This window comes from Aulostomus chinensis, chromosome 9, assembly GCF_037954235.1.
Source record: "Aulostomus chinensis isolate RoL2024-O1b breed Wild chromosome 9, RoL_Achi_v1.0, whole genome shotgun sequence".
Lineage (NCBI taxonomy): Eukaryota > Metazoa > Chordata > Actinopteri > Syngnathiformes > Aulostomidae > Aulostomus > Aulostomus chinensis.
The window spans coordinates 23797164-23813839 of NC_141328.1; the positions used below are offsets into that span (position 1 = coordinate 23797164).

The following is a 16676-nucleotide window of genomic DNA, read 5'->3' on the forward strand; positions in this document are numbered from 1 at the left end:
CCCCAATAGATGCCAAACAAATCATGACTTATTCACACGAGCGAGTCATACAAGTAATGACTGATTCTTGCCACTGTGCTGCAACGCTTCTTTGAGAACTGTGGCTGTATTATATTAAATTTTATAGAGGATGAAGTTCACTTTCTTTGAAAATCAATACTAAAATGAATCCTGACTTCACATAATGCACCACCATTTAGCCATTATACAACCCCTGATAACAGTTATGCCGTAAACATCCTTTTAAATAGTCTGAGGTTATTTGAAGTCGTACAATGGTGAAACCACAAGATTATTACTGTTATATCAAAGTTCATTCAGAACATTTGATGTCATCTTACAGATGCAGTCATGAATTCAATAGATTCTTTTTTAAAAGCATCAGTGCCTCTCATCGAAAAAGACAACCAACAACATGGAACTGATCCGACTTATTGTCTGTGTAGCCAAAGCCTGATAAACAGAAGTTTACCCCTCTGAGTCAGGCTCCATTTCTCCCCAAAAAAACTATTAAAATCACATAATTGAGGCCAGAACTGTGCAATTAGTTGAAATTGCAAGTTTCAAATTGCAGGAATGTGCTTTATTAGCTAACGGCTAATTGGGTACTGTAAAATGCATTGTGTTGCCTTCCTCAGAGTGAGTACATTTCAGTTCGAGAGCCCGTTTCTGCAAAGTGTGGTGTTGTTTCTGTTTGCCGTGTGTTTTCTGAACATTTGTTTTTCATTCAAGACATTTTCTTCATTTTCTTGTGTTTGGTCTATTTTTATCTGATTTCTTAAGCCATTGTGTGCTGAGCTCTCTGGGCGCCTCTGTTGTCCCGCATATACATGAATGTAGGAATGTCTGGTACATGTTTGTTTTTGTTTTTTTTAAGTGGATGCATACATATTCACGTTCATTAATATCTACAGTTGTATCTGAGTACTCCTTGTTCTGAGGGATAATAATCTAATATTTGTATATATAATATTCTCAATAATAGGATAAGAGATCAAGCGTGCCATTTAATTGAAACACTTCTAATGGAGGATTTTATCAATGCGTCTTGACAACACAACATAACACAGTCCCGTTTCCAAATCGTTGGATCTAAACTGAAATGTCTTCCACAGCAGGGAGGAAGCTGGCAGACTAATTCTGCTGGACCCTGTTTCAGATCCCTAAAGTTACTTAGAGATGTGATTTGATGTTCTAAATGTAGTATTGAGCACATGCATGTGTACTCTGTGTCCATTCCATGATAATAGCGTGATCCTGGCGCTGGTCTCTCTCTGTTGGCAGGACGATTCAAAAATCTGTGGATGGATGGACTGAATGGATGAGTATACGTGTGTGGATGGGTGAATTTGGATAATTTTGTTACTAACTAATCCAATCTTCCACCCATCCATCCATTTTCTATACTGCTTATCCATTAAGGTTGTTGGGGGGGCTGGGGGGTCTGGAGCCTATCCCAGCTGACACTGGGTGAGAGGCGGGGTTCATCCTGGACGGGTCGCCAGGACGTCGCGGGGTCATCAGGAGCAATTAGGGGTTCAGTATCTACTTCAAGGGCACTTGGACATGGTCACCTGGGGAAGTGAGGATCGAACCAGCGACCCTTCAGTTGCTGGACAGCCTCTTTACTTCCAAGCCATGCCGCCCCACCCCCCTCAACCCAATTTCCAACTTTAAATAAAATAAATCCTGGGAAGCAACACTGCAGTGAGCATATGGGCCTTGAATATTTACTCTCTACAACCTCATTTCTGACTCATTGAACAAATGCACAGGGGGAATCCATATTTGTAGTCAAACTGTGATTTTTTTCTAACCTCTTGCTGGCCCTGCACAGGTGGTGAGCTTTGCCAGTCTGAAGTTCGATCGCTCCTCCAACTGGATGGTGCTGTGCGTGTTGTGGTGCTCCATTGCTCAGTCCATCCTGCTACCCATGTTCCTTTGGGCTTGCGACCGCTATCGAGCTGACATCCGTATGGTGTGGGAGAAGTGCGTTGCCATTATGTCCAACGATGACGTGGATGAAGGTAAGCCAGTGTCAGGCCTCCCCCTCCCGCCCTGCCCCGTTTCTCTCTCCTCCTCACCTGTGATGTGAATGTAGGTGACGGTTCCTGTTTCCTAAGACAGCACAGTCTCTCTGAGAAGACAAACACAAAAATGATTACATTTACCATCTGTTTTTGCAGTGTTTCAAATTGATACACTCTTTGAAGTGAAATTGCTGACAAAAAGCCTTGGCCTGAATTCCAGGTTTGGCTACAGTGAATTGTTTGTGTCAGGGAAGAACTCTGTACTGTCTCTGGTCATAGGAATTACACTGATAAATGTGTTTTGTCGACCTGAATAGTTGTTGCTTAGCCTTTTGAGGAGCTGAACCAGGGTTATTTCAGGGTAGCAGTATTTTTGAGAGGGAACAGAGGTGAGTATCAAGTAAAAATGCAGTAGTTTACAGTTTAATGTTGCATCCAGATGCCTAAATCTTATCTCTGGGGTACATGCTCTGTGATGCACAGTCTACATTTGGATGTTAGCAACTGCTGCATATATTGGCAAATTGAATTATAACAAAGACATAGCTGAGAAGTAAACGGATAAAATCGTTAGACCTTCATAAAAGCCAGTTAACGTCAAAGATCTGTGATGAGAAAAAGCACACAATTCACATTTTTTCTACATCCTTTTAATGCTTTGACTACGTTTTTCCCTCTTTAACACGCAACTTTGTTATCTTTTTTCACAATAGTTTTGTGTCAGATGACTTGGAAACTCGTGCTTTCTCACGCAAATCACAGATTTATCAGACGATTCTCTCCAAACGAGTTGCAGTCAAGCTCTCGCTGGAGATAAAACTATAACACTTAAGAGATATCATATTTAAGGAGTGAGCAACACTGAGTGTTTGGCTTGGTGTATGTGGTAAATATGAAATATTTATACCACTTTGAATAAAATAAGAGATTACGATGCTACAGAATATTATTATGTTAGTGTATTAGTCGTGTCTTGTTCCTTATCTTTGATCTGAACTGGCTCTAAAGTATGATACAGAACCTCCCCAGTACTTTGTCTGTTTTGCAAGTGTTGAACTTGGGTTTTTCCTCTCTGTTTTAGAGAATGTAATCACATTTTCTAACTCGGCGATTAAATGGAGAACAAGTAAATCTTTCGAGAAAATAATCATACAAGTGACCTCTTATCCTATTTACGAGGATTTTTGAAATAAAAGGGTATTTCAGAGTAGTTAAGAGAGAAAACATTATTCGATTTTTTTTTAATCTGTTTTTTATATGTTCCCGTTTGAGCTCTGAAATAAGTGGTCAAATGTTATCATGTGACCTATCATGTGACCTTTGTTGTCAGGAGATGAAACTGAAGTGGCAAGTGTCTGTGTAATAGAACTTTCTCTACTAGAATATCTTTTTTTTTTTCTGTGCGTGTGGTTTTGCTTCGCTTCACCGTGCTATGAGTTTGATGTCAAGACAAAAAAGAAAAGCTATAGCTGGACTAAGGGCCTATTTACCTTACAGCACTTTTTCCACTCCAGTGCACTGAAACTGGGCAATCTTCCTCTAGAATGCCCTGCCATGAGAAGATGATAAAAATAAATGGTTCCCATTTATTTGTAAGGATGAAACTAGAATGATTGCGCTAAAGCTGAAAAGCACTTTCATGTCATCATGATGGTCATATTTCCCTCAAGTCACAAATGGATATACAACTGAAATAAGAGATTTAAAAAAAAAACAAAAAAATCTTATCAATTAAAATGTGTGTTTATTTTGATTTCACTTTTGTTTGTTTTCATTTCTGTTTATTGTGTGTCAGTCATAGTGATAAAGATAGCGGTCTTAAAAAGGGTTAAACAGGGTTTCATCATAAAGGTATTCATGTGCTCCCAGGGGAGTCAACAGCAAACGTTGCACTACGGTATCACAGACACTTCAACGAAATTTCGTCCCATAATTAGGTCACATGATAATCATAGAAAGGCTTTTGGATTGGGTGGTCATTGAGACTGATGACAGTGTGAACCATCTGTCTTTTCCCTCTGCGGGTACTGTTTAAACTCAGCCGGATCTGAACCTTCTTTTCCTGTTTGTAACCCTCCAAACCTCTTGATCCTCTACCTCGTAACACCCCCCCTTCCTCCTCCTCCTCCTCCTCCTCCTCCTCCTCCTCCTCCTCTCCCCCCAACCCTGATAACTGCACGTTGTCCAGCAGGAGCCATAAATCAACGCAGGGCGGTCCGTATTCTGTGTGAAAATTAACACTGCCAGTTCTCTGCTTTTTTCCAGAGGGCTGGCCATGTATAACTCATCACAGTTGTATGTATAAGGATGGTTTTCCTGTTTTTCCCGAGCTACTGACTTGCATGCCCACCTGCCTGTGCAAATAGCTTCTGTCCATCTTTCATCTTTTATCATTTTTTTTCTTCAAACTCTGCATATTACGCCCATCTCCAATTGATCTTTAATGAACATGAATGCTATAATTGGGAAAATAAACTTCGTAGAATTCTTTTGTATGATTTTGTTGGGTGTCTTAATTCAAAATTCACTATGCGGATTTTCCCGCTCCTTTCTATACCTTTCAATTCTTGGTCACTATTTTAGATTTCTGATCTTAAATTCCTGAGCATAGCAAAAAGAAAAGAAAAAAACAAAACAAAAGGAAAGTCATAAAATCAGAGAACAATTGAACTTGTCTCTCTTATCTATTCGTCTGTCTGTCTGTCTGTCTTGTGTACTGAGTCCGTTGCTATCTGATCCTGACGCTCGTGCTTTTCTGCACTTTGCAGAAAACAGCCAAGATGGAGGAATTCATGCCGACTTAATATATGACAGACCAAATGTCTATAGCTCGGAGCCTGAAATCGTGACGATAGACCGTAATGCCAAGTATGAGTTCTCAACCTTAGAAAGGGGGGTCCCACAAGGGTATCCATTGAGGGAACAACAGGAAGATAGAATGCAGTATTTGCAGGTATATTTTTATTAATTTTCTTCATTTCTTTTACCTGAACAATTTTGAATGATACTTCCTTGCTGATGTGCATGGTGAAATGGCATTGTGGGCCTTTATAACATCTTGTTTGAATCAGACCTTTTAATGCTATCTCCCAGATACGCCACAGATTTTCTTTTGATTTTCTTTTGTATTTGTTTGTTTATTTTTATTTCACATGAATCAACATTATACTCTGGCTGACAAATGTTTGGTAAATATGACCATCTGAAGTTCCATCAACATATTACATGTGAGAGTAGTGTGACCTACCCCTGTGACCTACAACCAATTTGCTTCATTTTGTAAAGAGGGCGAGTTTAGTGAATGACTCACCTTCGACATGAAAGCACTCTAAACATCTGCTCATGCTCTACCCAAAAGCATTGTGTCCATAGGATCCAGCATCCATCCCGATCAGATGCAGAGCCATGAGACGCTCCCTCTCAGCCTGCATTAACCCAAGGGCTTGTTCTAACATGCAGACTTCAAGGGCCTAATTTCTGCTTTGACTCTAATTGAATTCCGTGAACTACCAAACACTAGACGTTGGATTACAGTTTGATTAAAAAAAAGAACGAAAAAAAGATTCATCCAAAAGTGGTACTGATAAAAATGCCTTGTTTGAACCTGGCCTGGAAGACTGTGGTGAGGATATGCAAGCGATGCCGCACACTCGATATGAGCTCGCCAACACTGTGTCATCTTTGTCACAAACAACTTAACAGGGGCTTCAGTTTTCTGCAGCCCAAGAATTAATCTTACCTTTACTGAATATCCCAAAAAATTAAAAAAAAAAGAATTGAATATTTAAACTGGTGTAACATCTTAGATGATCAGGATTGTAAGACCAACGCTCCTACAGGAGTTTTTGATACAGAGATGTATACAGTAGCTGTCACCTCATCCATACATCGTTTCTGTGTCCAAAACATCTTTTTTCATGATCGTCAACTCATTTTATTGCATTGTCGAACTTCTTTACGGTATTTGTGTGATGGCAAAAAATAAATGAATGAATAAGTTAATAGATAAATCCAGTTAGAGGACAACTGGTTGATCAGTCGCTTTATTCCTATAGCTGCTTGATTGATAAATGAGTCAAATAACTCCTCCGCTTGAGAATTGCTGTTGCACTTCTCAAGTGGTTTAATTTCAGATTAAGGCCTCTTTGGCTTTATTGGTTTGTTGTCTTGAGCCCCCCCCCCCTCTCTCTTTTTCTCTTTCTCTCTCTCTCTCTCTCTCTCTCTCTGTCTCCCTCCATACCGCCAAGCCTGCATCTCAGATCATTCTAACGCTCGTGCTGCCCTCTGCTGCTCAGCCCTCACACCCTAACACACTCAACGCTACTGTATCGTCTGCTGTCTCATTTTCTCTGAATTTTACCAAAAGCCGCCACGCGGGGGCAGGCTGATATCAATCTTGTGACTCTTGACGTCACCTTGACAAACCCTCTCTCTCTTGCATAGTTGTCAGAACAGAATGGCATGTGAGTATCAACATGTCGCCTTTACAGTTTCCATCTCCAAACCTAAGACATCATATCAGTCATAACAATGTCCATGTATGATAGAATGTGAAGAAGTTCAGGGTCTAATAAAAAAAAAAATCATAATTACTCAACATCTTGGACTAAATATTTCTATGTGCTACATGCTGGATTTTCGCTAGGGTGCCAACGATGCATCTGTAGCTTGTTTTTGTATTGAAAACAAGGTGAGAAATATTTGCAAAGGTCAGCTGGGTGCAAATAGTTTTTATACTTAAATTACTGTATTCCGTCACAGTGTATCATGAAGAACCCTTCATGTTTATGAGTGATAATGGAAGTGTCTCACTATTTATGATCATATTACATAACCTGCTACTTAATCTTCAGTGCCACAATGCCTAGAGGTCTTGTTCTGTTGTTCTAGGGGAATCAGTGTTGAAGCCATTTATAGAGTGAAGGATTTGGTCTGTGTCTCACGTCCAGGTGCCCCCTACAAGAAGATACTCCCACGACGAAACCGACATGTGGACCAGCGACCGGATCCCCTCCTACCTTCATCGGTGGGGCTCCACCGAGGACATGATAGTGAGTGCCCATTACAGCTCCACCTTACCGCGCCACGAGAGGCGCAGGAGCAGCCTGGTCTCCTACCACGAGGAGAGCCATCATCACCATCACCCTCATCGCAAGCGGCGACGCTCTGAGGATAGTATGCACTCCCTCAAGCACCTGCCACGTGTGGTTTGTGGCGGGGAGCGCTATGAGGACGAACTACGGTGCTTTAGCCGCGACGAGGTGATCAATTTTATAGATGAGACGCCGCTGCCGAGCCCGAGAAAGAGCCCGCGGCGCACATCCACCATCTCACTTATCCCCAATGTGTATGAGCAGCACACAGTCATCCTTCCTCACTTTGCACTCACAGACTTTGAGCATGAACCTCAAGTCCTCAGGAGGCTCTCTGAACACAGAAGGAGCAGTAGTCGGGGCAACTCGCCTGAGGGTTCCCCCAGACCAGACAGATCAGCTGGGAGGAACAGCCCCGGGGTGTGTAGCTCTGGTAAGCAGAGTCGAGAGCGCCTGCGAGATGCAAAACAGCAGGGCGAAATCGGCTTACCTGGGCACAGCCAGCAGACTCCAGGCCACTCTTCTTGTAGGCCCAGGACAGACGCTGGATCCAAGGCTGGTGCCGGCAATGAGTGGGGACATCAGAGGCACCCGAGGAAGGCTGAGAGTAAAGGAAGCACAAACAGTTTTGTAAACACACCCTCAGCGTCGTCCTCGGGATACATCACCTTACACTCGGATTCTGTTGGCTCCGCCACCTGAAGGCAACATTTCCCTTGTTAATAGAAACATTATTCTTTCGCTCTTAACATCATGAAAAGCACTGGAATACTGGTTTTTATGGGAAAGTGACAAACTGGATAATTTGGCCTTTTTACTTGTGCTACAACTCTTTTTGCTATATATGCCAACATATCTGTTATATGCTCAATGACCATGCAATGCTGAGTAGAGCTTTGGACTTCATTTGTATTGTTGATTTGGTTTGTGGGTGGGTGAATAGGTAGGGTGGTCCTGTTATTTAGCTCTGACGTCACAGAATACCCACTGAGGACACTTTCTGTTCCAGCACTATCACAAATAATGGTTTTTTTTTTTTCTTAAATAGTGTAAGCACCCCACCCCCACCTTGTTTTTTGCTGTTTGATGTTTTTTCCTATGAAATGCTCAAAGTTTTGGAGCAGCTGGTTGTTAAGTTTGGAATCCACTTTTTTTTTTTTTTTTTTTTTTTAATTTGCTTGTGTTGTTGTAGAGACACTTTTGTTTCCACGTCGGCCGTTCCTGCTCCTACCCGTATGCCTTGAGATTGATTAACTCATTATACGCATTTATTTTGATCATGTTTTATTTTTTTCTGTGAGCACGCCTCGCCACACCTACGATTTTTCAAGCTCCCTTCGTTTAAGTAAACTGAGAGTAGCGATCCCAAGGTCTGTAATGTGGCTGTAATAATCAGTGGCTGTGTGAGATAGTGACATTTTATGTGAGGATGAAACATCAGCTTTTAAAGCAAATTGACATGCCATGTATATATGAATGATACTGGATTTGTAGGTTTTGTGTGTGGTTTTTTTTGTTTGTTTTGTTTTTGTTTTTTCGTTAAATGACAGCTTTGTTGAACACATTTCCTCCGGAGTCGTATCACTCCGATGTCTGTGTTTACGTTGGAGGTCATCAGGTCCAACTGTTGCTTCCTGCAAACGTTAAGAACGTCCGATTAATAAGGCAGGAAATGGTGCATTTTATCAGCTTGAGCTCGCTTCTTTTCTTTTTTTGTTTTTGTTTTTGTTTGAATTGTTAAAAATGCACCAGTAATATTTTTGAGTAGCCAGGTGAAGAAATTGCGAAATGGTCTGAGTGCAAAGTTTAATAATCACAGATGTAGCATGAGTGAAATCCAGGTGATGTAGATAAACCGGCAACGTGATTCCTGAGCAGAAAAAAACCTCAAAACAGGATTTCAGATGAGTTTTTTTTTTTTAAATAATTAGGCACTTATGAAGGGTGAATGTGATTATTATGGTAGAGATAAATAGGGTACTAGTGAATTATGAGTGAACTCAAAATGTTGCACTACCAAAATGAATGAATTTTAATCAGACCATCGTTTTTAATCCAACAACGTCATACAATAATTTGTTGACTATAAAAGGAGTGACAACACAAATTTTTCCTCGCAGCCACCTGAAGTTTGATTCGTTCGCTACAAAATGAAAATGAATGTATCTACACACATAAGAGACAATATTACTCAAGTAATAACCTTTTGGGCTTTTGATTTGCAGTCATCTGTTGTCATTTGAAGCTACGTTTGCTCTGAGGTACTCGCGTATCTCTCACCTGCCGCAGGTTCTCGCTCGGAGAAGTCAGCTGAAATATATCTTTTTTCCCTTTGGACGCATAACATCATATTCCCCTGTTTGTTGTCATAGGTTTTGGCATTTTGTTGTGTTTACAATATTATAATATAATTTTGTAACATATTCCAATTTGTGACTCAAATATGAATGATGATAAATGTTATGATTTTCTTGTTCAGGTGATGATTTTTGTTAAAAAGAACTGACTGATTAAATTCACCGGATCATGCTTCTGGGAGTGCTTTAAGAATATTTATTTCTTCCTGGTTTGCGCTTTATGCTTTTATTATCTGATTGAAGACAGGATTCTGTGTAACGTTGGGGAAAATGACTTTAATAATGTTATATTAAATTCGGATATCAGCCTGATTCCGAGCTCCATCTGTCCAAACATGAACAAAGCACATGTGACGCAAATTAGTACATGAACACTCAGGACATAAATGATAATGTGCTAAAACTTTAGCCGGGGCAAAACAAGATATCAGGATGTTTAACTGGGGTGTTTTAGGTTGTTTAACAGCCAGGATGTCGAGTCGTATTCTTGTTTGCGGTAAGAAGCTAACAAACCTCTTGACCGCAGGTGCTTTACCGCGTGCGTCTGCCGTCACCAACTGCAGTGAAATGGATGAGATGCAGACTTGCAGGGAATTTAATTTTTTTAAAAAAATTAACTTTAAGGTGTGAATGAGATGCATTTTGCGTGCGTCGTTAGCGTGTGAATTCTAGCGTTACGGTAAGAAATGTTTCTTGACTTGTCATCTTTGACCTTTAAACACAAGAATCAACTCACTTCAATCTGAAATTACAACATTTGAAGAAATATCTTGACATGACAAGTGACTGTGACCTTGACCTTTGACCTTTGTGCCACAGTGTGCTGAGATATCACATCATTCAGGTACTTCTAGGTGGCTGCCTGAAGACCTTCCGAGTTACAGCTTCACTTTAACTTCTACCTCCTTTGTGTGTTTTAGCAATATTCAGTGTATATACACAAGTTAATAATACTGACGTGTTGGCTGCTATTACAGATCTAAAGATATTTTGGATCCTAATAATAAAACCACATATTGAAATAACAGAAGTGGAACTCACGTGTGAGCAGACAGGTGTTTTCACAGGAAATTTCATTTGGATTGGATGTTCAGCCGACGACATTGGATCCAAGAGCGCGGCAGTGTTTTGGACTCACGGTCTTAGACTGCCATCTATTGGATGGAAATGGTAACAATTTAGGAAACTATAAGGATAAGAATTCTTTATTAATCCCACACAAGGGAAATTTAGGAAATAGAGAGAATCAACACTTCAGCCGTGGTGTTTTCAGAGAACACTTTGAAGAGGGAACAGTAAAGATGCTGAAAGTTTTCTTATGCCTCCTACATTGACCGGATGCTCACGGTGTCAATTAATCTAAATTTTAAAAAAAATTAAAAAAAACTTTTCAAGTGCAAGTTTGCACAATACGCGCTCTGCCTATGGAGCACGCGCAGTTTACATCTGCCAGGGGAACGTTCACGTTCAAAAACTCCAAATCTATTTTACTTTTAGTAACAAGGAGGCCTTTGTCTTAGGGAGCAGGGGGTGTGGCTTGGATGACGTCACAGCAAATCATCTCTGACTGTGATCTTGGACTTTGAGAGAGCCCACAGTCCCATTGTGGGCTGAGACAACATGGAGAGGCCCAACGGAGAGAGGCAAAGGACAGAGGAGAGACAACCTCTCCCCGCGAGCATGCAGCCCAATGAGTGCGGGGGGAGGTGAAGGCCCCCACTCCTTTAAGAGCGCTTGGCTGCGCCCAGTCTCATGTTAATATCTTATTATCTCTCTCTCCTCTCCGTTCTCGCCTCGAATGTCCCTCGCCGCTGTTAAAGTAGCAAACCGAAACAAAGATCAGAGGACTCCATAGAAGCCTTACGACAAAGTTAAAGCGTATTCAGTGCGCTGGTCACGTGGGTTCTCCTTTCCTGAATATAAAACAAACTTCTCTCGTGTCGGTGTTGATCCCATCAAAGCTTTTTGACTTTTGTGGGAAGAGGAGAAGATTTACGGAAGGAGGTTATGAGCTGATTAGACCAAACAAAAAGCAGAAAGACATTTGATTTAGCAGCCAAATAAATTAAAACAAAACAAAACCTTGAACCGGGCAGATTGCAGGCCCGCTTTGCGTCCTCTCCACTAACTATACCATGTGGGCCTGCAGCGTCTTTGAAAGAGAAGGGGGCGTTCCAGCGATTCTCCTCGCTGCGAGGTGCCATCCTCTCCAGCGCTGCTGCGCTCAGACACACAAGAGAGCAACTTTATGACGCTCCTGCCCAGGACCTCCAGTCAGCGGAAGAGGGGTGGTTCCCGACTGAGAGGTTTGCGCTTTGTGCGCGCAAGAACCGCAATCCAAGAGGACTATCGGTGTTTACTGTCAGACTCAGAGTCCCTAATCGCAACGTATCAAGTAATAAACATAATTATGGATGGAGGATTAGAATGTTGATACTAGGAGTCATTTTTTTCAGGACTTCGATCCTAATCAAACATATTGAAACGCAATATTTGAAACAACCTGCAAGAACTCGCTATAAAAGACACATGGATGAACCCTTCGGGACATCAGCGGAAGGATAAGATCGATATTTACCACCGAGAGAACTTTTTTATTTCAATAGTTTTATTCAGAAAATATAAAAAAAATATACAGTATTGTCTATATGAGTAATAACATATCGTGTAAATCCTTTCAGTGCAGTTTTATCATTTGGAGCGTTTATTTCCAGCAGCTCTACCAGGGTCTCCAGACGCTGTGCTGAGAGCTGGAGACTTCGTTCCTGCTGTGGCTGCTGGAGTCAAATCTCTTGCAACTTGGACGTTTTGGGGGAACTTGTTTTTTGGAGTTCGTAACAAGCACGGGTTGTTTGCTTCCAGGCGATTGTCGTGCGACTTCATCCGGTAAGAGTCGAGACATGCCGGGGTTTACAGGGACTGCTTCCCCCTCCTCGGGGGCTGCAGGCGCAGGACACCTGTGCGCCTGGTCCTGTGTGTCTGCTTGGCCCCGGCCGCTGTCCATGGTGCTGGAGCAGTCCCCGCCTCCCCGGGAGCGGCAGAGTTTACTGGAAAGCTGCGATAACATCCAGCGGTCACGTCCAGTTAAGTTGTCCGCCATCAGCAAGTATTGGTTGAAGTTTGCCAGGCAGCTCTGGAAGCCTGTCTGGTAGTCAGGAAAGTCAGCAGCGGCAGCCGAGGCAGGAAGGCAGGCGACTGGGAACAATGAACATGGATGTTAGGCTGGAGGAGTACAGGTCCACGGGGCCTCTGGAAATCAATCAGTCACGTGTTTGGGTTTGTGTGTATCATCTTTTTAATACTCACAACTCCGGATCTTCTGCAGGTTTCGCAGGTGTTTCACGGTGAGCTCCAAGATGTCAGCCTTTTCCAGTTTGCGCTTTCGAATCTGAGTTGCGGGAAACAAACCATCGTCAGTTACCATGCATCCAGTACGACCTCTGCTTCCATTTGCACATTCAACTTTGTTCACAGATGTCACATTTTTAATCGGAATTTTGCACGAGAGAGAAGTTTGTCTGAAGGTCTTTGTACCAGGAAGTCTTTTACCCTGAACCGAAACTCTCTCTGGCAGTAGAGGACCAAATGGTCTGTCTGCCAGACATTTCACAGGGCAAACTTCGCCACGGCAGCATTCACACTTACGCTGCTGCTGTAGTAACTTTCCAGAAGAGATTTCAACTGGTCCAAACACTTGTTTATGCGAGCTCTTCGTTTCTTTTCCATTAGTGGCTTGGATACCTGTGTTTAAATAAAGGTTGAACATGAATAAAACGTACATATATACTCAGGAATATATTGACACTATCGTCGTAAACAGACCCTACCTTGTTTCCACTCTTGGACTTTTCTACGCAGTCCGTCGTCGCCACCATTCTTCTCTTCCTCTCCGCTTGAAGTTGATTTCTTTCCCTGCGTGGCGCACGAGTGAGGGATTTGACCCCGAGCGGGTTTATATAGAGACACCCACTTAACATCTCAATGCCAGCAGTCCCGCCCGACTCTTGCACCCAAAATGAGCAACACCGACGTCATTTGACAGCCTAAACGCAAGACTCAACACTGCAATGGAACAATTCATTTCTGAATATTTCATCCTTTCTTTCAGTCCGTGTTATTTTTGTCTTTCAGAATTATTATTACTCGTGATATCACATGATAAGGATTTCCTCTTTAAGTAACAAAACATAAATGAATTCACTTGATAACATCCTGCCAACGTGTAGGCGTTACAATCACAACGAGCAGAGGAGCAGCAGACACTATCCTCCTGAAAGAAATACAAAACACACATTAGGTTCAATTACAAACCACAAATTCACTTCTACCTCCACAAAGGACTCAACGTGTGAGGCACGCGCACACACACACACATGCACACACACACACGCACGCACGCACACACACACACACAACCTAAACACAAGCGTAAAACACCCAACACTAATGGCTAATCGCGATGCTGCTCCTTGGCCAGCAGTGACGGTGTTATTGACTTTTGTATTCAAGCTTTTCTATGTGAGTTTCACGCCACCGGGTCGGAGGCAGCACCGTGGTAATTCCCTGCGTGTCGCCACACATTTCGATTTCCCTGGTGGTCGCTTAAACGCTGTTACACCTGCATTACGTCACGCCACCTAAACCAACTTTGATATCCAATAACGCTACAAATTCGTTGGCAAATATCAACACGGCTCAAAGAAAAGAATAGGACTTTGAACAAAAAAAAAACCTGACAGTATTTACTCTATTGAGCATCATCAGGTTTTTGTCTCCGTACCAGGCCGTTGAGGCACCGAGGAGAATTGCGGGCCGCCCCTTGTCCTCGGTCCCTCGCCTCCCGATTTTCCACACTGCTCCCTGAAAGGGCTAAAGGCTTGGGAAAGTCATAGCGGCTGAGACAATGTGAGGCTCGCTGAAGTTTTTTTGCGCACACATGCGCCATTCGCGATGATAAAGGGCGAGTGTGTGTGTGTGTGTGGGGGGGGGGGGCATACAGTCACTTATGGAACACAAGCAGAAGGTACAGGTGTAATGTGATGTAACGCAGCCTGATGCATGTAGGGATTTTGTTGTTGTTTTCTTTAGAAAGACACGCGACAAGTCAGTGAAATGCTGTGAGTCTTGGGTGTGTGTGTGTGTGTGTGTGTGTTTGTGTGTGTGTGTGTGTGTGTGTGTGTGTGTGTGTGTATGGGGGGGGGGGCTGTATTCAGTCTGGGGAAAAGCGCGTCTGAAAGGAGGCCAGTATAGTTTATTGCGCGCCATTGCTCTTTTTTTATTCTCCTGGGCCGCTTTGTGGTGACATACGTGTGGCCATCAAAGTTTGTTTCAAAGTCACTGTTCTTTTCTTCATGCAGATTCGCTTAAAGCTTAAAAAAGTGGGGCGAAATGTTTTCCCCACCAAAATAAAGGAAAACGAAAAACGATCCTGTGAGAGGGTAAAGAAAAATTAAAATAAAGATACATAAAGAAAAAAAAAGATCCCAAGTTGAACTGGTTTGCTCTGAATGTTACTGTCATGGTTTAACCCACTTAAACGATCGCAAACACTGCGGAACGTGTCATAAGTCAGAAAACACTAATTGCGTAAAATCCACCGAATAATTGCGTGGCACGATTTTGTTGCCATAACGTGAAGCGCTTAATCGGTATGAAATTTGGGCCGAGGTGCTCTGGTAGAAGCGCGCTGTCTTGTGCCTTTTGTTCCCCCTTTTAGATGCCACATTATCCGGGGTTTCACGCTTGGGGGTTTTAACACGGGGAGCGTAGCGCGGTTGATTCCAGCGTGAAGCCGCAGCGTCGCAACAGTCGCCTCTCTGGTTATTCTGTGGCACAGAGGAGAGATTTCACCGCTTATTACTCGGTGTAATTTCAATTAGTGTTGCCTCTCCTCTCGGCATCAAACACGCACAAATAAAAGGAGGAGGGAGGGTGGAGGAGAGGGGGTTGTTTTTATTAACGCGGAGTTGCTGTGCAGGAATGCAGGCAGTTATCGCCTCGTTTCTGTTCAATAATAATAAAAAAGTCATTATGTTACCATATATCCATGAGAAAAGCGCAACGAGAAGCTTGTGGACGTGATAATGTCAGCGCTATTAAACGACAAGTTAAGTGTATGTTTGTTAAATAAAAAAGGGCCGTAGATCTCGCGTCACTTTGACTTTTCAGCCTCAGGTCATTCATTAACCTGATCGGACCTTTGTCATGGATGCCCGCCGGCGGGGGCCATGACAATGCTGCTGTAATAATTGGACTATTGGGGGACTTGTTAACAACAATTAGTGATGCAATTACGTCATTACTGCAATAAACGATGTTCTTCCTAACCCGAGGCATTTGCAAGCCAATGGTTGGGTGTCTAACAGAGGCCGGGATGCTGACGTGCCTCCTTCCTTACAGCATGAGATTACAGGGTGAGTTTTGTTTTCGGTAGCATGTGATCAATATATTGGAGGGTCAGCATACACGGAGCACGCACTGGGTGTAAATCGCGTAATTTATCGCGATGATGTATTTTTGCAGGCTTTGAAAATGAAAAAAAAAATCATATTAAAAAAATTTACGAGTATTCCATCCGTAGATCGCACCTACATCCAGACTCTAACCTACGCAAACTCTGGATGTCAGTGAATCAACTCTGTTAAAATATGCAGCCGCAGGCCCACAATTTGGCGCAGAGTGAGCGGAGCAAATCGATTTACCGCCTTCTATTCAGGTGGATTCGAGGCTGCGCTGGTGTGACTGAAACGTTCATTGTGAGTAACAAGGCCTCGGTGGGAAAAAAAAGGAGAAGAAAAACAAGAAAAAGAAGAAGAAGAGCAGGTACATGAGCAGGTGCGCTGGTAAATATTCCAAATATAGACTGAATTTGTTGAAAAGCCACGCGACGGATCCCGTTGAAGAAGCCGAGATCAAACATCAAATAGAAATGGCATCATGAATTTCTATGGACTGGTCCCCGGGTTGTTTAAAGACTTCTTACTTTGGTTTGGGAACACAATGGCCGCTGTTTGCTTGTGTGTGCCGGGGTTACCGCCTGAAAAGACCAGAGGTGCACATTAACATCGCTTAAGGTTTTCTCAAGGGCCGAAATGAACTGGCTGGAAAGTAACTTTATAACTCGCTGGAGGATGAAGCCTTTGTCCAGCTCTGAACTGAAAGACACAAGCGCCTAACAAAGGGGAAGCGCCATTGTT

General features: G+C 42.6%; 2 protein-coding genes across 3 annotated transcripts in view; one reads left to right on the plus strand and one right to left on the minus strand.

Moving 5' to 3' along the window:
- gpr153 (G protein-coupled receptor 153) overlaps positions 1-9721 on the plus strand; it is a 34532-nt gene extending 24811 nt beyond the window's left edge. For both annotated transcript variants that reach the window (XM_086214390.1, XM_086214391.1), the window contains 3 exons: positions 1838-2027; positions 4799-4983; positions 6980-9721. In XM_086214390.1, the coding sequence (XP_086070516.1) occupies positions 1838-2027; positions 4799-4983; positions 6980-7825 (1221 nt within the window). In that variant the 3' untranslated portion in view covers positions 7826-9721. The remainder of the gene's footprint in view (positions 1-1837; positions 2028-4798; positions 4984-6979) is intronic.
- A 2446-nt stretch (positions 9722-12167) lies between these two features.
- On the minus strand, positions 12168-13596 carry hes3 (hes family bHLH transcription factor 3). Its single transcript, XM_086214407.1, has 4 exons — positions 13308-13596; positions 13126-13221; positions 12787-12868; positions 12168-12675 (listed from the first exon to the last, which is right to left on the minus strand). Exons 1-4 carry the CDS (start codon positions 13455-13457, stop codon positions 12200-12202), a joined length of 804 nt encoding a protein of 267 aa, XP_086070533.1. The 5' UTR covers positions 13458-13596; the 3' UTR covers positions 12168-12199.
- Between the last annotated feature and the right edge of the window lie 3080 nt (positions 13597-16676).